The sequence below is a fragment of the Dermacentor silvarum genome, chromosome 10, assembly GCF_013339745.2.
Source record: "Dermacentor silvarum isolate Dsil-2018 chromosome 10, BIME_Dsil_1.4, whole genome shotgun sequence".
Taxonomy (NCBI): Eukaryota; Metazoa; Arthropoda; class Arachnida; order Ixodida; family Ixodidae; genus Dermacentor; species Dermacentor silvarum.
In genome coordinates, this window is record NC_051163.1 from 21,134,308 (window position 1) to 21,156,500 (window position 22,193).

Below are 22,193 nucleotides of genomic sequence, written 5' to 3' on the forward strand. Positions count from 1 at the left end.
CGGGCTCTGCAGACTGCTGTGCAGAGAGCATTACAGGCCGCAGCTCGCCGTCGACGACAGGCGGACAGTTCAGATCGTTCTCGTCAAAACGAGGCGAACAGACTGCCGCGAAGACCCTGTTGTGCGTGGTGCCCAAGTTGGAGCTACTCTTGAGCCGCTACACCAGCTTACGCTGTGACTGTGCTGCGTGTTCCGCGCAGGCCTGTGACTTTTTTTCGGATGAGCGTCCTCAAGCTACAAGTTCCTGTTCAATTACCGGATCCCGGCATAAGCTCACTTTACATACATCATCATCATCATAATCATAATCATCATCATCATCAGCCTATATTTATGTCCACTGCAGGACGAAGGCCTCTCTCTGTGATCTCCCAAGTACCCCTGTCTTGCACTAGCGTATTCCAACTAGCGCCTGCAAATTTCCTAACTTCAACATACATATATATACCTCAAAGGTCTGCGACGTAATGCTAACGCATTTCTCTCGCATTCACCGCTAAATTGCCACAGAATGTTCTCCTCTAAGGAGTACTGACGTGATACTCTAGACTATATTCATTTCTTTTTGTATTACTTGAGAGAGATAAAACTTTATTTTGTCCATGATGAGGTCTGGGGGCGGCGGGGGTTGGGAGACTAACCCCCAGGCCTCCCCTTCCTCAGACGGCGGCCATCCCTTGTTTTCTGGCGGCGTCTTCGGCCATCCGGACGGCCCAGAGCTGCTCTTGTGGGTCCAAGCTGAGCAGCAGTCTCCCACTGCTCGGCCGTAGTTATGATGTGTGTAGTGTTAGTGCGGTGAGTGTTGGTGGGTGTAGCTTTCGGGCATGCCCAGATGATGTGATCGAAGTCAGCGCGGGCCTCGCAGGCGTATTACATGAAGTGCCCTGACCTATAAACCCTAGAAAAAATAGTGACATATCTCGGAGAGCAGTAGATAACTTATTATGATAGCTTTCCTACATCCAGTTCCGGTTTAGTTTCCCTGGAGGATACTGTGTCTTAACGTCACGACGCAGTATGTGGTCATGTGAGAACAAGGTACTGCAATGTTTTGACGCATGCTACGACTCGCTCGATCATCTGGTATGAAACCAAAACAGACTGCAGAAAACCTGATATGTAAATTATTTACCGCGCTATTAGACTTTTCTATGGTCTGGAGGTCTAGGACTTCCACTTAATGTAAAAAAAATTACCACTCTCAAATATCGTGTCAGGACCCCTTTGAAAGAAATTTGTGCTGCTTACCGTTGCTGCGTTCCGGCTCAAATTTCGCAGCAAGATCACATTTTATTGTCCGGTTAGTTCAATATAACATTTCGCTCTGATGCCTGCCCTTTTATTGCGATAGCAATTATATGGACACTCCAAAGCAGATTTCTGCCGTCGGCGTCGCCGTCGCCGTTGCCGTCGCCGTCGCCGTGAGGTTCCGTATGACGTCAATGGAGATTAAATCGTCGCCGCGCGCCACCGAACGCTGTATGTGCGAGTGAAAGGGCGCGAGGGACGCGCGCTTTCACGGGGAGTGAACGCACGGCGAACAAACACGCGTTCTGTGCCGTGCTCCCTTAAGGGCTGCAGAAGTAGGCGTCTCTTTCCTCCTTTACAATCACCATATATGTAGAGCAAACGCGCCTTCTTCTGAAGCACGAAAGGCCGTGGGGGGGGGGGGGGGGGGGGGGGAAGGGAGGGGACGTTTAGCTGCGGCACCAAGTACCTATTTATATCAGAGGCTCCGGCAACAGTCACCAACGCCGCACGCATTTTGTGCGAACGTGGGCAAAACGCCGACGGCGTCGACAACAGTTCTGCGTGTTGCCGGTGCTGCTGCACGTCTAAATTTATACAGCTGATAAAGCTACTATCATTACTCCATATAGCTCTCTACAAGTTTGCTATCGCAATTGATGCTTCGCCTTTGAGGTGAAACTGCGACAACTTTTTTTCTCCAGAAAAAAAAAAAAGATTTGCTTTCATCGTCGCTCTTCGTGATTCAACCTCCCCGCCCCCCTTTTTGTGCTCGAAACCAATCTTGAAGGCCATGCTTTGCTACGTGCCAGGCGTGCCGCAAGCGGCCAGGTGACGTCCTAGCCACCATGTTTTGGACATCGTTTATGGCGAGAGGTTTGTTAGACGAAGGCAAACTTGCGTTTCTCAGCAAACCAGGCCAGCAGCAACGCCCAAGTGTTGAATGGTTGAACATTCCTCTATTCCAACCGCAGCACCTTCGCCCGGGCAGCGATGCCATATTTTCTCGAATACAGTTTCATACAAATTTATCGGACATGAGAAAGTAAGCAGGGATGTGGCGCCTGTTTAGGTACCGCAGTTGAATTGGGAAGGGCGGGGGTTGGCACTAGCAGTTGGCAAAACAAGGCAAATACAAACTGAACTTTCGAGACTACTTCACTGATTGCACGAGAAGAAAGGAAACCGAAGACACGATTTTTATTTGTCATATCACAAGAAGCCAACAAACAAAGACACCAAGGACAGCATAGGGGAAATTACACGTACTTAATAATTGAATTAAACAAATGATAAACTAATGGAAATGAAAGTGGATAAAAAAAAAAAACCACCGCATATCCACGAAGTGAATGATGATCAGTGGGCCGAGCACCGGGGGATCATTCGGGCAAAACGCCGGAAGCGTTCTCCGGAAGCCGGAAGCTGGCTTCCGGAGCTTGGCGTACATATACTGTATATATATATATATATATATATATATATATATATATATATATATATATATATCATACATACATATACATACATACATACATACATACATACATACATACATACATACATACATACATACATACATACATACATAGTGGTCTCCATGCCAACCAGAGCTATGGACTACGAAGGACAAAGCTCGGCCCTAAGGTGCTTCGCCCCTAAAACACCTAGCCGCAGGTGGGGCACGAACCCACGTCTTCGCATTACGCGTGCGATGCTCTTACCAATTGAGCTACCGCGGCACCGTTTTCCCATCCACGTAATGGGGTATTTGGCTTCTTATGATACGTCTCTGATTGTGATTAACAGTGCTGTCGCTGAAGCCATCGTTTCGACAAGAGGACATGTCAAAACCTTGGCTTCAGGGACATCCCTTGTTTTAGAACTGTTAATCACTTGAAGTCTTCATCATCCTATGAACCTCTCTCTTGCGTTGTACGTCTCTTATTGTCTTTCTGTCCCCTTTTTCCACGGCTCCTCATCCATATTTTTCATCGCCATATTCCTTTTTCTTGTTGCTTTTTTTTTAGACTCGCCTCTGCCGACCTCTCAAAGAAAGTCGACGTCACGTTCACCGAAGTCCAGAAACGTGAAGGCACCATAGGCAGGGTGATTTTCGCCCTGGACCTTTCAAGCAGCATGTCGGTAAGTGCGATCAATGCCAGAACGTGCGGTCACTACTGACTCTCGAACATAAGAGGTACCGACTTAAACATTGCCTTGGTGACAAAGACGCATCGCAGCATTTTAGAGCTCCTTGCTGAATGCATGCCATGGTGGTGCTTGCGCACTGCTCGCCAGCACCTAGAAGTGGGTGACGTGCCAATCATACTATACGTGCCTTATTAAAAAACGCCGGCAGATCCCACGCCCTGTGAGAATCGATGTTATGCGAAGCAGTGCGCTGGGACCCTACCAAGTTAACGAAACGACCATGAAAGCACCAAGACGTAGGCGGCTCTTTCAAAACCTACATGACACGCATGTCATGAGTCCTCAGGAGTCCCTTTAGCTACGCCTAAGAGACCTTAAAGCGAAAGCTTTAGTCACGCTCATGACTATGACTTCTACCACCGTCCTTTAGTGTTTCCTTCATTTAGTACCACGTCCGAACCCGTTTCAGTGGTTTTTGAGTGTTAATACTTTCGCTGAGTCACTGTCATATTTGCTCAGTCATGGTCATGACTATGACTTCTACCATCATCCTTTAGTGTTTCCATCAATTAGTACCCACGTCAGAACCCATTTCAGTGGCTTTTGAATGTTAATCTTTTTCGCTGAGTCATTGTCATATTTGCTCAGTCATGCGAATGACTATGACTTCTACCATCATCCTTTAGTGTTTCCATGAATTAGTACCCACATCAGAACCCATTTCAGTGGCTTTTCAGTGTTAAAGTTTTTTTCGCTGGGTCATTGTCATATTTGTTCAGTCATGGTCAAGATTATGACTTCTACCATCATCCTTTAGTGTTTCCTTGTTTCCTTCACGTATAGTACTTACGTCCGAACCCATTTCAGTGGTTTTTGAGCGTTAATATTCTTTCACTGAGTCATTGTCATTTTTGCTAAGTCTTGGTCATGACTATGACTTCAACCAACATCCTTTAGTCCAAACCCATTCCAGTGGTTTTTGAGTGTTAATCTTTTTCGCTGGGTCATTGTCATGACCTACATGACACGAATGTCATGACATTTATGTCATGACCTATCAATTATGTTCATGACCTATCAATTACGTGTCATGCATGACATGTCATGTCATGCGTGTCATGTTATGACATGTCATTTATGTTCGTCATATGCTCTTGTCATAGTATGCCAATTTTGGTACATACCAAGTTAACGAAACTACCATGAGAGCACAAACACTTCTAGAAACACTATCTAGATAGATAGATAGATAGATAGATAGATAGATAGATAGATAGATAGATAGATAGATAGATAGATAGATAGATAGATAGATAGATAGATAGATACTGTCAAAGTAGCAAATGTTTGCCAAGAAATGCTTCGCATTGAAAAAAAAAATGTCACAGTTTCGCCCTAAGGGCGAAGCAATGAATGCGATAGCAACACAGCAATGTCTTTCGAAGTAAGGTGAGCGGCTTTGGTAGCAATATGAATTGTAGTAAATATGAGCTGATTAAGTAAGCAGGTGTGCTGCGGCGTAAGTAGACCGACATGAAGAGAGACTCGATGACCACGAGAAGGCGCATGTGAAACGGTGGTGTTGATGAGAAGCGCTTCCCGTGGGCAGCGCGTGCGAAGGGACACACCTGTAGCGCTGCACTGTCGATCCGGGCAGCATTGCGTGTGTAGCGTGCGTTGGAAAATGTGGCCCGACTATTACGAACTCAATGAACAAGCGTGGTGTGAGCGCGCACAAACACGAAGAGATCACACTGAATGACAGCAGACAACGACTGTCAAAACGCTGGCAGCAAGCATACGCCGCAACGGGCGAAGGTACGTGCGGTCTATCGCTTCAACGGAAACTGAGCGGCGAATGCACTTAAAAAAAATCCGGGGACACCCAAGCCCTTCTTATGACTATGAGTTGTGAATGCCAAAGCATTACTGTCCAATTGAGCGCCGCTGAGCGGTTCTTTCGAGTTATGAACGCCTCGCGGGCAAGCGAGCGCGTTGAGAGGCTTGGCGAGTTTTGATTTGGCCTTACCGATGTACAGTTAGAACGTAGGCGAAAGGTTGCGCGGACGAGGAACACGTGGATAACACAGGCTTCCGAGAGCGAGAGCGGTGACAGTGCAGTAAGGGTCCAAGCTCAATGGCACATACCAGGGACGAAAAGAAAGAGAGAGAAAAAGAAAGTTAGAGAGAGAAAGGAAGTAAGAGAGAAAGAGAAAGATTGAGAAAGAGAACGAAAGAAAGAAAGAAAGAGAGAGAGAGAGAAAGAAAGAAAATCACCGCCAAGGTCAGACACACACACGACAAGCTTCGCTTACCCCCATTTTCTCGACAGGGGAAGGGCTGGTGATTTTCATTCCTGCGTCTTTCACTCAAAGGAAACTGGCACGCTCACGCACTCCTGCTGCGCAATGTGACGTACACGCGCGGTGATCGTCTAGTCAGCGTTGGCACGATAGAAGTATACGTGCGACTATGGCCTAATAGTTAGAGCATGGGGCTGCCGTGGTTGGGAGACTGAGATTCCATCCCACCACCGGGAGCACAATTCTTTTTTTAATTGTGACCTATTCGGCAAGACAGCAACATCAGCCATCAGCCACGCTCAGAAAAATCCTGCAGGGTTCCCAAAGAAAGGGTGATTTTTTGCCACAAACCATTTGCGCTTATAATATAGAAGCTCTGACCTGTCCTTATTTAATAAATTCATTTAAGCACAAGGGTTTTGCACGCGGTGGCGCTGCTCTTGTTGCTTGAAACAAAGGGAGATTACGCACGTTTATATACTGATGGTTCAACCTCGCCTACAAGCTCAGCAGCCGCGGTTGTCATTCCAGCAAAACGTGTCGCAATGAAATTCAAGGTGGTCACGCATATCGACATCCACGGCGGCCGAACTTGCGGCCCTCCGAGCCTCTGTGAACTATGTCACTGATCAACCAAAAGAGGAAATGGATCGTGTGTTGTCACACAAAAGCAGCTCTTCAGAGCGCGAAATATGATTTACGTCGCACTACGTATGAGCAGATGATACTGAAATAAGAGAACGCTACCAACGCGCTCTGGGGAAAAAAAAAAGGCACGAAGTCATCTTTCAGTGACTTCCGGGTCATTGTGGCATTGTCGGTAACGATCCCGCTGACAAGGCGGCCCGGTACGCCCACGGAGGCACCCCAGGCTATTTCAATTCCACTGGTAAGGTAGCACGCTGCAAGAGAATTCCCTGTGCTTGCTCGCTCAACGACACAAGCTTTCTGGAACTCATTGAGCATATTTCTAATTGCCACCTGCGTACCTTGGACCCATTGTTAGGGTTTCAAGTGCCAACTAGCCTCTCCCGCGGAGATTCAACACTACTCTATAGCGTACGGACTGGTGTGCCATCTACGAACGCGTATTCTTTCCGTCACTGAATGGCCTATACTCAAATATGCGACAGCTGCGGCTCTGAAGACACTGTCCAACGCCTTTCGTGCGCTCACCCTCAGTTCGACGTCTAGCGCATTCCTTTACAGACCGAACTATAAGCTGACAGGACGCTAGCAGAAACGTTTCTGAAGCAAAATTATTGGACCTTGGTCACATCTGCCGATGGTGGTGGAAGTTATTCGTGTGCTACTGCAGCCTTTGAGGAACACCGTCCTCAGTGACCGACTGTAGTCCTGCTATGCATCATACAGTCGAACGCCTTCATAACGAAGTGATCGGCTCCTCCGAAATCATTCGTTATAAAGGTAACTTTGTTGTAAAGGTCGCGCAGCGCACAGCTCACAATAAAACTGGGACAGATTTATTCATTCGTTATACACGTAACTTCGTTGTACAAGCGTTCGTTACGAAGGCGCTCGATCATATACTGCGTGCGTACAGTGCTCACTATATTCCTCTTTTCCTCTTTCCATTCACCACTTTTCTTATCCCTTGTGTAAAGTAGCAAACCGGACTTTCGTCTGGTTGACCAATCTGCCGTTCCTATCTTTGTTTTTTTTTCTCTCTCTCTCTCTCTCACATATGTTCATACGAGATTATCGGATGTCTGGTAGAAGTAGCATATGATATTTTTATACGATACGTATGATTCTTATTAGACGTAGAGGTTATGATTCATATGATATTTTTTCTGAAGTATGCAGTTACCACAATAGCTAACTCGCCTGTTCATGGTGTATGGTACGCCTGACGCGGCGTACTTATCCGGAGTGGTTGTTTTGAGCAAGCTGAGAGATTGAGCCAATGGCGGCGCGGAGAATTTCGATCCGGATCGGGCTTGATCGCGATCGAAAGTGGTCGTGTGACAACGGTGCTTCGTTCGTTGTCGTTTAGAGAAACAACCGCATCGGGCACCTCAAAGACGCTGCAAGCCACTCCTTGCGGGAGATCATACCGGACGGCTTGGAAGTGGGCCTGGTCACCTTTAGCAGCAGTGCCCACGTGGAAGCACCGCTTACAACCGTACAGCAGTCTACGAGGGAGCAGCTGGTTGCGAAGGTGCAGCAGCTCCGCGAGAATGGGTTTACATGCATCGGTTGCGCCTTGCGGCAGGCCTTGGAGGTAAGCAAGCATTAAGAGTTGGTCCCTCTCAGGGGCAATGGTATCGCGGTCACCCGCATGAGATAAAACGTTGAAACAGATGAACAGAAAATAATTAACTGCAGATCCTACGCACTGTGGGAATCGAGTTTAAGTGAATCTTTCTTTTGTGTTTTTTGTGAAGGACGCTGTTTTAGTTCGGCGACCATTAGCAAGAGAACACGGCGATGCTGGTTGGTTGGAACGGTTGTTCCCGGAAAACGCTTCCCTTGACGCAAGCCTGTCGCGCTTCAACAGCATCCGCCACACGCACGACATGAAGCAGATTACATCACACACTGCACTCTTATTTTTCAATTGTCTCGCGCGAAGTGTTTCTCGAGGTAATTGTTTGCACACTGAGACAGCACAGTGCGTATATATACCGGGTGTTAAAAATTAAGCTTTACGGAATTTTTAAAAATCGCATGTGGCAGGTAGCATAATTGTTATCGTTGAGCTGGGTTACTCGAAGGGGCGGACATTAGTCGCACCAGATATTGAAACGCATATTCAACTAATTAACAAAATTTACTAATGAACTTTTTAGTTAATTACTGTACGACACATATTGCAATTTACGAATTGTAGCCGGTGAGTTTGCAAGACGCATCCACTTGAAATGAATTTCCAGGACGACACCAGTTTCGAGATATTATTTCCCAAAGTGTGGGACGAAATACGTGGGCGTTCGAGTTACTTTTGTGCTTCAATGTATAAAACAGCATTTTGCTAAAAAAAAAAAAAAGTGGAACAAGAGGACATTTTTACGGCGAGTTCGATGGCGCTTATCTCCAAACTGGTGTCGTTCTGGAAATTAGTTAGTTAGTGATAGATTCTTATGGCGCAAGGGCAACTGTGGCCAAAGAGCGCCAAACACAAGGTTGAGTTCTGGAAATTCATTCCAAGTGGACACGCCTGACAAGCTCACCGGCTGCAATTGGTAAATTGCAATATGTGTCGTAATGTAATTGACCGAGAAGTTGAGTAGTCAATTTTTGGTAATTAGTTGAATATGTGTTTCGATTTCTCGTCATACTAATGTCCGCCTCAAGGAATAACCCACCTCAATGATAAGAATTACGCTACCTGCCACAGGCGATTTCTAAAAATTCCGTAAAACTTAAAAATGAACACCCTGTATAATGTGTAAGACAAGTACAGGGTCAGGTTGTAGTGTCTGCGATAGACTTGCGATAGGCTGATAGACGATAGAGTTACCAGCACATTCGGATTTTTTGCAGAACCCTTATTCCACACACATTTCATGATGTGTGCAGGCGCGGGTCATCGCACTTTGAGGTGGTGATTGATGATGGTGATGACGACTGCACGGATGCTTACAATAACTAATAATAACAATATGATACACATTTCTTCGTCACTCCAATGAGCGTTCTAATGACACATTTCTTTTTTAAACGAGAAGGGTTGGCATTCCAGCATGCCGCTTTACTTCTGTGCTGGCCTCTACGCTTCTGATTTCCTGAGGCCCACAGAGACGGCAATAATGCAGCTCTGTGTCAGTTTTGGCTGAATATTAAACGAAGACACGTATTTTAAAATTAATGCATGCAGGCGAGCTGTGTGCGCTCCTATAGTGAAAGGCCAGCTAGTACTTTATGTAGTCGACGTCAAATAAGATTTAAAACGAATGAAGCTCATGAGGACCGACTTGCAACGCTAAGGACACTTTATTTTAACGGAAGTACAACTTACTTGCGACATCAATATTAATAGAACCTTGCGTTAAGCCTGACAGCAATGCCGGGCCATGTGCCGGGCCTCTCAACGAGTTCGCAGGTGCCTGTTCACCCGATACAAACGCTGGCACGTAGATAGGTATGCCATTAATTTATTACATAGATAAAGGCATCGGGGATCAACTACAATGTCCAAATTAGAAATACACGATGCCGCATAATACAACTAAAAGTACAAAAATGTTCTGCGGTACCATTTTTTTTTAGTCTTCAAGTACAGTAAGCATTAGTTACTTTGGCCAAGGGGAAAGCTTTTTACAGGTTGCTTAATCCATTAAGGCCCAAGAAAAATCTTACAGCATTTTGTAGATTTTTTTTTGTTTGAGATGATATTTTCACCCTGTAAATACATAGTGAACGCTTCATCAGTGGAGCTGTATGCTTTGAAGCACTAGGATAGTGTACTTTATAAAGTACGCTGGGCCTTTGTGGGGGCAAAACCCGATGTAGGTCACCGAATGTATATGCTATATTTTGCAGCTTCGAAAAACAAAATGTCTTGCAGCGAAAAGTAAAACGAAACCTTGCGCAAGCGCGTATAACCATTTGGTAACAAAATTAGCAATTTAGTGCGAAATATTCTTTGCTGGGAGGTGTTTTTACTATTGAAGTGTGTAGCATGACTACGTCAAGTAACGGCCATGGTCTTTAGTGTTGCTTTCAGAGGCGATGAAAATATATTATTGATGTAGATGTAGACGTGATATTTTACGAAGAATGCAGGCATTCAAGACAAAAACATTCAGCCATTTGGTTCAGTGGTAGTTAAAACATTCAACAGACCGGTGGCATCTCCTCCAATAACAGTCGGGTCTTGCATTACAATCCTGTTGTATGATTTGCTCGGCGATATTTTCGTTGGAAGTTTAGGACCTCTCAAGAGATGGGGTCTACGTATGATTCCCCAATGTGGGTTGCCCTACTTTCATTGCATAACTCATCTCGATTGGCAGAGGGATATAGATCGTCTTTGTAGTTTTCTGTTTGCTCCAACCTATTTTGCAATTTGTAATAAAATCCTACTTTAAGTATCTGTCTTTTAAAATAATGTAACTGCTCACTATTTTATTGGCTGAGAAGATAAGGGCGTCGATCGTCATCTCTGTCGGCAGCAAGAAAGGAACCAGGAGGAATAATACATCCGGACATCTGGATATCTCCCGTGCAACCGCGCATATGAATGGGTGTGTGCCACTTCTTTCAACGTCATGTCTCTTGCGTTTCAATCTTTTGCATCACCCAGATGTTCCAAGAAAACAAACAATCCGCGGCGGGCTCTGTCATCATCCTCATGAGCGACGGTGAGGAAAATGGATCACCCCGCATCGAAGACGTCATGGACGAACTGATCGCCCATCAGGTGGTGGTTAACACCATCGCCTTCGGCACGGAGGCCGCGGAGAAGCTGGAAGAGCTAGCCCTGCGCACTGGAGGCAAGCCGTTCGCACTCCATGACGGTCAGTACAGCGCTCCCATCGCCTTGGTGTCCGCCTTCCTGGACTCAACCGCTGCCATGGTGGACGACGACAAGAAGCCAGTAGTGGTGAGCCGGCAACCTGCTTTGTGGTGTCGTGTAAAGGTGTAAACTTCACACCAGGTGTAAAGGTGTCGTGCTTGCGTAGGAGAACCTATAGCGTAAGAAACAAACTGAAGGGTAAAATGAACTGGGCGTCAGGATCAGAAAGTTCAATAAAATTTGCGAGATTCAACGTCCTAAAACTGTTCTGTTGGTTATAAGGGGCGCCGTAGGAGAGGGAGCCAGATTAAGTGTGGCCACCCGAGGTTTTATAACCTGCACCTAAATTTAAGTACACGAGCCTTTGCATCTCGCACCCTATCGAAGATGCGGCCGACGCAGCGAAGACTCAAACCCGCAGCAGCCTCAGCAGAGTGTCGCAGCCGCTGAACCACCATGGCGAGTAAGAAAAAAAAAAAAAACGCTTAACCTTGCACTCGGCCGCGCAACGCTTGAAACAACGAAGCTGGGCGATCGTAGCCCAGCATTTTCCGGAAGTGCGCGCGAAATTTTCATCTTATTACTCATCATCATCAGCCTATATTGATGTCCACTGCAGGACGAAGGCCTTCTCCCTGCGATCTCCAATTACCCCTGTCTTGCGCTAGCGTATTCCAACTTGCGTCTGCAAATTACCTAACTTCATCACCCCACCTGGTTTTCTGCCGTCCTCGACTGCGCTTCCGTTCTCTTGGTATCCATTCTGTAACCCTAATGGTCCACCGGTTATCCATCCTACGCATTACATGGCCTGCCCAGCTCCATTTCTTCCGCTTAATGTCAACTAGAATATCGGCTATCCGCGTTTGTTCTCTGATCCACACCGCTCTCTTCCTGTCTCTTAACGTTAGTCCTAAGATTTTCCGTTCCATCGCTCTTTGTACGGTCCTTAACTTGTGGTGGCGTGGAGCAGAGGTAGAACACCCGGCTTCAAATCTTATTACTTATGATGATAATTCTTTTCGCACGGCTCGGACTTACGGCCGTCACTGCGCGTTGCATAGCGCAGCTTGCAACACCGACACCGCGTTCCAGTGCCGACACTGCGTTCCAGGAGATCCGCTCCGTGAATGCGTCTCTCTCTCGCCCTCATAGCACGCAAAACCTCTTCACCTCGCAGAGCACGAGCGTACGAACGCGCCAGCTGTACACGAAGACGACGACGCTCGAACGCAATCATATGGTTCGCATAAATGCATGCTCTGCAGGCTTGGCTGTATAGCCTTTACGACGCTCGCTTTGGGACCGGGGGTACGCGGGTTCGAATCCAGCCTCGGCAAGAAAGTTTCTTGCTACGCACCACAAATTACAGCTTGCTTTAACAGCGTAGCTGTTAAAAGTTTATTGAAACATGGAACTTTGGGGCTTCAAGTCCCAATACCACAGAGTAGGTTGTAAGAGAAGACACAGCACTGACTTCCAGCAATCACCTCATTTCGAAAGAACTTACGTATACACAGAAAAAGAGATAAGAAAAAACGAGCACGTGAAAAAAAAAAAACGATATGCAATCGTGGGGCGAAGTGACATTAGGTATCAATGGTTGCCATTTCTGGTGCGCTGTAGAAAATTCAAGCAATCGTGGGGCTAAATGACATTAGGTAGCAATCGTGGGGCTAAATGACAATTCAAGCAGGTCAACCAAGAATCCCAAGTTCTGTTGTTATGAAACTTACAGTGCGTTCTCTCTTACATGGTTCTCCCCCAAGATCTTCGCGCGAGCGGCCAAAATTGTGGACAAGCGAGAGTTTGCGATACTGGTCGACGCCGACCTGGGAAACTGGACCACCATTGAGGTGCAGTCCAGCAAAGCGTCCGATCTCGAGGTGGAGCTACGCTACCCCGACGGCAAGACCTGTCAGGACTGTCTGGAGTCTGGCCCCGCGAAGAGTGGGAGCTACATCACCTTCCATATACCCGGCGTCGCTACGGTAGGTAGGCCACGCAACAAGCGTCACAAACACGACGTGTAAACGGGGCGTATATACTGAACACAGCCCCTTTGCAGCCGCGGTTGAACGCGATTGGCTTAAAACACCGCCGGCGACGCTCGACACCCTTTGCAACCGCTGTGAGAGTACGGCGTGCCACTTAACGCCTTTTACGATAATAAAACCTAACCTAACTTTTCGTGGGCGATTGTTGGGAAATAAGAACAATACCAAGGAACGTCTCTGGAGCCAACGTATTTGTCTTCATCCGGACGAAGAAAAAAAAGTCCCCACATAGGACAAGTAAGGACTAATCAAATCAATACAAGTCCCCTTGCCGGATACTTGGCTTGGTCAGGACGAAAATAAGTCCACCCGTGGTACAAGTCCAGTCAAGTCAGTACGCCCGTGGTACAAGTCCAGTCAAGTCAGTACGAAGGCATGTCCCCACAAGGGGCAAGTCAGTACGAAGACATGTCCCCATACGGGGCAAGTCAATACACGTCAAATCAATGCAAGTCCCCTTGCCGGGTACTTGTCTTCGTCAGGACGAAAATAAGTTCACCCATGGTACAACTCAAGTCAGTACGAAGACAGTTCTCCACAAGGGACATGTCAGGACAAGTCAAATCAATACAAGTCTCCTTGCCGGGTACTTGTCTTCGTCAGGACAAAAATAAGTCCATCCTGGTACAAGTCAAATGAGTACGAAGACAAGTCCACACAAGGGACAAGTCAAATCGAGACTAAGACAAGTCCTCCTGTCAAAAAGTTGGCTCCAGAAAGACGTCTCTCATTCGATCACTGTTGATCAAAGTACCCTGCAGTAACTTAATAGAAAACTTTGGGTTCATAAAGGTTGCCATATTTCGGTGTCGACATTCGCCATCGTGCCCTTGTCGACGGGCTAGCGGTCATTCTTTCGACTGGCGAAGGGATGTCAGCAATTTTTTGTTTTGTTTTCCGTCGACAGCCGGGCACCTGGACCTTGGTGGTGTCCCGAAAAACATTCACAAGTAGCGCGCCTAACGTCCACGTTCGTGCCACGTCCCTGGCGGGCAATCGAGGCAAGGAGCCAGTGCTGGTGCACGCTTTCCTAAAGAAAACTGAAGTGAACAGCGCTACCGAGGCTGTCATCTACGCGGAGGTCACCAAGGGCACGCAAGTGGTTCTGCACGCCAAGGTCACGGCTACCTGTCATCAGGCCCAGGATGCCTTACGAGGTCGATGTGGAGCTATTCGACGATGGCCTCGGTATGCTGCCGACTGCGTATAGACAATGTTGTAAATGAACAGGAAAACCGGCGAGAAAGACGCGTACACGAGGGAAGAAGCGCGCAAGACGACCTCGGGCGCAAGAACAGAACGCAATAGTTACGAAGCGTCCTTTCCGCAATCTTACCTATTCATTTACAAGTATGTACCAACTCACCTAGCAGAAAAACAAAATCTGCGGACGTACAAACTTCATGTTTATAAACCAGTACCCTACGATGTTGCTAGTGAGGAGGAGCATGGGCAGATGCAAAAGATAAACAACAACAACAATTTCTCTAACTCCTGTTCGCTAAGGACCAGTACAGAATATCGCGCTTTGGCCACAACCACTTGGTGCGTGGTATCAATGGTAGGCACATATTTGTGCGATGTCGTGGCCTGGAGAAGTTCTGTATAAGTGTGGAAACACTAAGTATCTGGGATGGCAGACTTTCAAAAGCATTCATTTGTGTATGCAATGATCGAAGATGTAACTCTTATGCGTTATACTCATTCAAGCGAATGTCAATTGCTGTGCCGAATCTGTATTGCTCCCATTCTATAGAAAATCGCTAAGTTCTTGCGAATAAGTTCCTGCATCTTTTACTTTTTTTTTCTTTTTTGCCACGCTGGGCTGAATTATACTCGCGTCGTGAAGCGTCTAATACATTCGCGAGTTCGCTAGCACAATCGACGTCAAAAGTTTACTGACAGTGGTATCTGAGTAAGCGTGAAATTTCCGAGCAATTTAAACGTAACCGGTAAATCCGTAAAAATACTTTCTACAACACTATACTCACATACGTATGCTACTAGTACATGCTGGAAACTGGAGTACCAGGCTGCACGCCAGCCTACAAGAGTATTGGCATGTTTACCGGCACCCCCGGCCCGTAAAGTTTTCACTCGTACTGTACACAAATTCAACGTTCTTGAAGCATATCTGTCTCGGAATGCGCAGTCACCTAAGTGGACCTTCTTGATCCTAGGCGCCGACGTTACGGCCAACGACGGCATCTACAGCGGCTACTTCACGCAGTTCAACGGTGTTGGTCGTTACTCCGTCTCGGCTCGTGTCGTCAGCAGCAATGACTCCGTCATTGTGCCAGGGCGGAAGGCATCTGGAGGTCTTCCCGCGCCACAGCTACTAGGTCAGTACGTTTTACGTTGTAGAGATGCCACTTGCAAATAGTTGGCCCCGCTCTGTGCAGCGTCCCTGTGATAACAACATCTATAAAGCTTTCCTGAGAAGTGAATTGTGTTCAGAGAGTCAGAAGATTTTGGAACATGCGATTATGTGAGTAGAATTGGCTCACTAGCTTTCTTTATAAGATTCACATATGAAAATTCATTTTAATTATACTAGCAACGTTTGATGCTCCTTATAGGGCATTGGACACCACAGAACGCGGCTTCTAACTGCAAGTTTCTACATTGTTTGATTGCGTCGTGATAGCAATTATATGGACACTCCAAGCGCATTTCTGCCGTTGGCGTCACCGTCGCCATGATGTTCCGTATAAAGTCCGAACACGATAACATCGTTGCCGCGTGCCGTACGCTGTATGTGCGAGTGAAAGCTTGCGAGGGTCAGCCGACGATCGCGGCTCAATCTAGCGCGCGAGATGGAGGAATGCGGGGCGCAAGCGCGCCGTCTTCTGTCATGCGCGAGGCACAGGGTAGAGGCGAGGGAGGTAGGGGGGATGGCGTTCTACACCGGCGCGGCCGCGCGCGCGCCGTATATTGAAAGCGATCTGCGACGTTGACGAAGTGGGCGCCAAGCGATCTGCGATGTGGACAAAGTACGCTGAGTGCCGGTAGCTTCGTACGCGCTGTGCTGTCAACGCTTAGTTCGCGTTGAAACGAGAGACAGCAGGAAGGTCAATTCGCTCGCTGCAGCGGCCGCGCTTCCTCACTCCAGCACCGGAGCGAGTTTTGACAGCGAGCTTCCGCGGTCATAGAGCAAGATGTGTTCATATTTACCTGTGCGCGCGTGACACCGTGCTTATTAATTCCGTTAGTAAGCGAAGTCTCGCAACTTTATACGGCTAATAAAACTAACATCTTTATTTCGTATAGCTGTCTCCTAATTTGCTATCGCAATCGGTGCTTCGCCTTTCGGGCGAAACTGTGACTTTTTTTTTTTACTCTGTCATTACTCCTTTTTGTTGGTTGACGCTGTGTCAAGCTACAGTATTTACAGATTTCTCGCCGTCTCCTCTTCTCACCGATATATATGTTAGGGGAACCAACCCTGATTGATTAATGGATTGATTGATTGAAGTCAAGGACGTACGACAGCGCCACATCCTTCAGTGCATCAATCAAATAACGTCGTCCTATTTGTGTATATTGTAGTTAGAAAATATATTGGAGACGGTTCGTCTTTATGGTTTCATGTTTCCTTGCAAGTTTTTCTGTATATACTTAACTTTCTACATACTGTTAGTATGTAGAAAATGTGTGTTGAATGCTGTACAAATGCAGTTGAGGAATTTAGGCACGCAAATTCGGTGCTTTTGGAACGTACAAATGTGAGACATCGTTGAGTTTGACGTTAGACTCTGTAAAACTATCTATGATACATGTGTGACATGCAAATGTACTCTGTTAACGTACTTGTCGTTTGCGGGCGCTGAGGTATTCCTCAGGCTTTGTACACTGGGTCTCTGGCCAGCCCCGTTTCACATGAACGAGAAATAAACTGAAAATTCTATTATTTTCTCAGTAATATTCGTCTTGGAAGCGCTGACGTGGCATATATGCCTACCCCATTATAGTCCAGCACTTAATCTTCGCTATGCTGTTTCATACCTCAAAATTCTTATTTAACCGAATGCTCATGGTATGGCGTCACTGTACGCAGGAATGAGTTTTCAGTAGATCTAAAAGTTGGGCCACTTGTTATTCAGTCACTGTTAAGCCGGAGCTCACACAAAGGACGAACAACACAGGCAAGTTGCTATTTGTTGTTTTTAACTTTCTTTGAATCGTTCTGCATATGCATATTTTAGTTAACTTGGGTACATGTGTACCACTACCAGAAATAAACTGAGTTGCGAGTAAAAAAAACAGCGTCTGTTTGCTAACTTGCCTGAGTCTCGTTTTTTGTTCGCGCTGCAGTTAAACAATGAATAAAAGGGAGGCTTTCCCGGTTCTCGATGATTGAGCAAATCAATTATGAATGAATTAGTTACTAATGACCTTCCTCAATGAATATTTCATTGTTCTTGTACAAAAGTACCTTCCATGGTCAGAAATAAAGTTGAACATGAACGCATTCCTTGAAGTGGAGTGGCCTTTAAGCTTTCTGAAGTTTTCCGCTCTGCGTTATCAACACCACTTCCACCAAGTGGGCGTGCACGGTAAACAGTACACTGTGGTTTGCACGATTTCGCTCGAATAGCTTACGTATTCAACTACGACACTGTCTCCAGCTCGATAACAAGCGTTATCTCGCGTGGTTGTTCTCCGATTAGAGGTGCCGGCCGTCGGCACAGTCGCTGCTGCACCCACGGACGAGGATGGAGGAGGCATCCCGCTCGACCATTTCGTCTACGTGGACCAGGACATCGAAGAGGCCGAGCCGCAGGTCGTGTCCAGCGAGAAGGCGCCCCAGTTTGAGCGCCACGCCGAAGGAGGCTCGTTCCGGCTGGGTCACGAGATTGACGGCTATACGATTCCGCCAGGTTCCATTCAGGACCTGAGCGTGGAGGACTCCTTCGTGGATGACAACGGCGAGCACGTGGTGCTCTTGGCCTGGACCTGCCCGGGAGCCCACCTGAACTCTGGCAACGGTGAGCAGCAATTGAAATTAATCGAGCTATTTATTCATTTGCCCCAAACAGCTTACGTTGCTCAAGGAATGAAACGCGACAGGGAAGCTTTAGCTAAGTAGAACACTCCATATGTGCAATTACTCGAGAGCATCATTACTCGAGAGCACCTTTACTTGAGAGTATACGCTTGCGAATAGGATCAGGAAAGGTGATGCGGACGTTGATCTAAGTACACGAGCCAAAATTATGCCAATTTCCAACGAAAGCGTGCACATTAGCTAGCCCTAAATTGACGCGTTTCGTCCCAATTGAGCGCTGTAAGTTACGGCTGGAGCTGTTATCAAACTAAAAGGAAACTAAAGAGAAGCTCTACATCAACAAAGCCTGATTAGGTATTCTTTCAAAACTGTGTTTTCGTTAATTCCGCGGTAATAGATTCGTTATCTGAGAGTTTTATGTTTTAACTTACCTTTAACCTTCTTACCGTTTACAAATTACCGGTTTACCGAGTCATGGACGGCAGTAGCAAAGCTGGTAACATCATCATTTGACACTTTATCCAACTGCAATGCACCTTTCTTGTGTCACGTGAACGTTCTCCTCGAAGGAAAAATCCCAAAAGGACTCCACGTTAAATATTATGTCGCTACGAACGCTTCACACCAGTTTTTTAAGTGGAACGTGCTAGTCAACTATCGAAATTCTTTAACTTTCGATGTAGTTTTTTGAGGCGATCGATGTGCAGCGGGAAAATAAAATTACAGATGAGTGATGCGATAGCGTGTAGTCAAGATTTCATTTTGTTAGGAGCGTTTGCTAGGAGGTAATTTAATGCTTGCTAGAATTTAAGGTACGAGGAAACGGGGATGTCAGTGCACGTGACGTTTAGATTGGGTTCTTCGGGCCACATGAAATTGTCTCTGTGAGCTTAAAGAACTCCTCTGTGAACAGACCTGATTGATTTCCATTGTTCATGGTGTCACCAACAGTCAAAAGTGACTTGGTCGTACTAACTAACTAACTAACTAACTAACTAACTAACTAACTAACTAACTAACTAACTAACTAACTAACTAACTAACTAACTAACTAACTAACTAACTAACTAACTAACTAACTAACTAACTAACTAACTAACTAACTAACTAACTAACTAACTAACTAAATGACTAACTATCCAACTAATCAACTAATTAACTAACGAACAAGCTAATTAACTATTTCACTAATTACTGTCTAGTCAACTAATTAACTAACTCACCAACCAACCAACCAACCAACTAATTACTAATCAACTAACTATAACTGACTTGTGATGATCCAGGTCGTTATCTCAAAATATTGAACCCGTTAAAATAAATTCCTAGGTTCTATGCACGTGCCCAAAGCACGACCTCATTACGAGGCACGCCATAGTTCATGGGGCACTCCGGATTAATTTTGACCGCCTGGAGCTCTTTCTCTTCATCCCTGCACGCAGCTTCCCGGGTCGAACTCAGGGCGAGCACGCTCTTGAGCGACCTCATCAGGGACTTCGACTCGGCGCTTGAGATCCGGGACAACTCCACGGAGGACGGACACATCACGCCGGGAGCCGTTGGCTCCAGGCAGCGCCAGCGATTCTCGGTTCCCGACGAGCTGCTCGCAGTCGCGCGGAAAGATTCGCTGCTAGACTTCTATTTCGCGTCCAGGGTGTGGAACGACGTGGGGCTGTCCTCTCCGGTGTCCAACATCGCGAGGGTCACGTTCCAAAGACCGCCGCCCCTGGCGGGGTCGACGAACGGGCTGCCGACGTGGGCCATCGCGCTGATTGTCGTGGCATCCATGATCGCCGTGGTTGCTGTTGGCGCCGCAGTGATTATGGTCGTCAAACGGCGCAGCAGCGAGTGAAGTGGCGCCCCATCGAAATACCGTGTTTACTTGGAAAGGTAGCCACATATAGACGGTGAAGCAACAATTAATATATATTAGAAGCGTTGACTGTTGGGCCAGTTGGTGCATCCTGTAGTGTCGTTGAGCGGAAATAAGGGCATAAAGGGACCACGTGGACCGGACACGTCGCTCGTCAGAACGCTCGGACAGAGCGTCTGACCTGTGCACATGGTTTCTTCCTGCCCTTATTTCCGCACAACGACACGAAATAATATATATGTCATTTTATTGAGTTGCAAGCAGCAACTTTAGTACACGCAAGTAAGTTAATTCCTGAATGGTTTACAAATATCATTACCATCGTTTTTTATTGACATCATTCATCGTTGAACATAGGCACATGGACATGTATCACAAAGCTGACTACCTCAATCATACACGCTGTAATTTCAACAACAAGCCCGTTTAACGGAGCCTTTGAATGACGTGGACAATAAAGAATGCCGTAAGCAACGCGAGCGTTTGACTCCAGCTGGTATTCTTGATCGACATATTCCGAAGATGTTAGGGATATTCACACATACGGGAAGGCCACACATACCCTACACATACTGCGCCAACAAATAACCGAAGTAACGCACATGACAAAGCGCATTACGAACAGCCGACAAGGACTCCCAGAAAAAGATGTACTCCGAATCGTGCGAGTCCTCATAATTAGAAGATTAACCTACCACCTCCTCTACCATAACCTGACTCAGACTGAGATGAACCAGATGCACACACTCCTCCGTACGGCAATAAAGACAGCGCTGGGATTACCCCAACATGCGTTCACGCAGCTCCTACTACGACTCGGGGTACACAACACCATCCGAGAACTAGTGGAAGGCCACCTTAACAGACAGTTACAACGCCCCAACGAACAAGACAGGGGTGTCTAATTCTATCCCGTCTAGGATACCAAACACCAAGAAAGCCACAACAGGAAGACCGCACACTTCTCGCGCTTATAGCATTCGAAACAAACTTCACGTGGCTCCAATTCCCCGAAATATGCACCCTGACCGTCATGAATGCCGGAGACCAGCAAGAGCACAAGGCCTCGCTCGAATCTTTGGCGATGACTCATCGGACACACACACCGGTCCTTTACACCGACGTGACCCGGTACCCACAAAGACGTGCTGTGTGTCTAGTCGTGCTCGATAGCACAGACACTCTGAGAGCTTCGGCCACGCTCAACACTGTGGACAGTGGCTGCTATCGCCCTAGCCATCGTACACGTTTCAACCACACCGGCACCGGATGGACCCATCACAGCGGTCACTAATTCCACAAACCGCGTGCAGGACTTTGACACAAGGGACGGTGACACCCTACACACGCCGCATCCTTACATCATTACAGCCCACAGCGTTACACAGGGTGCGCATCGTCTGGACACCTGGACACGCCTATCTCCAAGGTAATGAACGCGCTAATGCGATAGCCCGAGAGCTCGCTAACCGGGCGCCATTGGAAGAGCTGTGCAACCCAGATGACGCACCGACAGAACCACTGAACTACAGTGAAACTCTACAACATTGCAGAGGGAGCAGGAGACACTTCCTCCCCACCACACCAGTCTCTTAACGGAGCAGATGCCGTAGCGTAGCGACAGCTACAGACCAATTCACACCCCTGTCTCTGTTACCTTCACCTCTTCCACCCCACACAATATCCCTCATACTGTCCCTACTGTGGAGCAAAGTCCACAGTATATCATTGCACCTGGGAATGCTCACACCCTCCCCTATTCCTTCACCTTACCTTCCTCCTGGGAGACTGCGCTTACCAGCTTAGACCCGAAAGAGCAGAGATGGCTGATCCAGCGGGCACGCGGGGTGGTGTGAGCCAATGGGGCCCTGAACTAAGAGCTCCACCCTACGAGGAAGTCGCCCCACCTCATTAACAATAAATGTTTCTCTCTCTCTCTCTCTCTGAACACATGCGCGATACTCATTGAGCGCATGGCTGCCGGCACTTTCTGCGCCACCGGTGGGCCCTTTCCGTACCCAGCTGATCCTTTATGGTATACGATGAAAGCGAGGTCTTCAGTGACACA

At 47.1% G+C, this 22,193-nt stretch overlaps 1 protein-coding gene and 1 non-coding gene across 2 annotated transcripts in view; one reads left to right on the forward strand and one right to left on the reverse strand.

Annotated features, from left to right (window-relative positions):
* LOC119430910 (calcium-activated chloride channel regulator 3A-1-like) overlaps positions 1 to 21,874 on the forward strand; it is a 63,153-nt gene extending 41,279 nt beyond the window's left edge. The window contains exons 7-14 of the mRNA XM_049657488.1: positions 3,279 to 3,393; positions 7,723 to 7,950; positions 10,975 to 11,274; positions 12,957 to 13,178; positions 14,152 to 14,448; positions 15,397 to 15,586; positions 17,915 to 18,232; positions 19,695 to 21,874. Of these exons, the coding sequence (XP_049513445.1) occupies positions 3,279 to 3,393; positions 7,723 to 7,950; positions 10,975 to 11,274; positions 12,957 to 13,178; positions 14,152 to 14,448; positions 15,397 to 15,586; positions 17,915 to 18,232; positions 19,695 to 20,104 (2,080 nt within the window). The 3' untranslated portion in view covers positions 20,105 to 21,874. The remainder of the gene's footprint in view (positions 1 to 3,278; positions 3,394 to 7,722; positions 7,951 to 10,974; positions 11,275 to 12,956; positions 13,179 to 14,151; positions 14,449 to 15,396; positions 15,587 to 17,914; positions 18,233 to 19,694) is intronic.
* On the reverse strand, positions 2,918 to 2,990 carry Trnat-cgu (transfer RNA threonine (anticodon CGU)). The gene has a single exon. It is a non-coding gene; the product is annotated as a tRNA-Thr (tRNA).
* Positions 21,875 to 22,193: the final 319 nt, after the last annotated feature.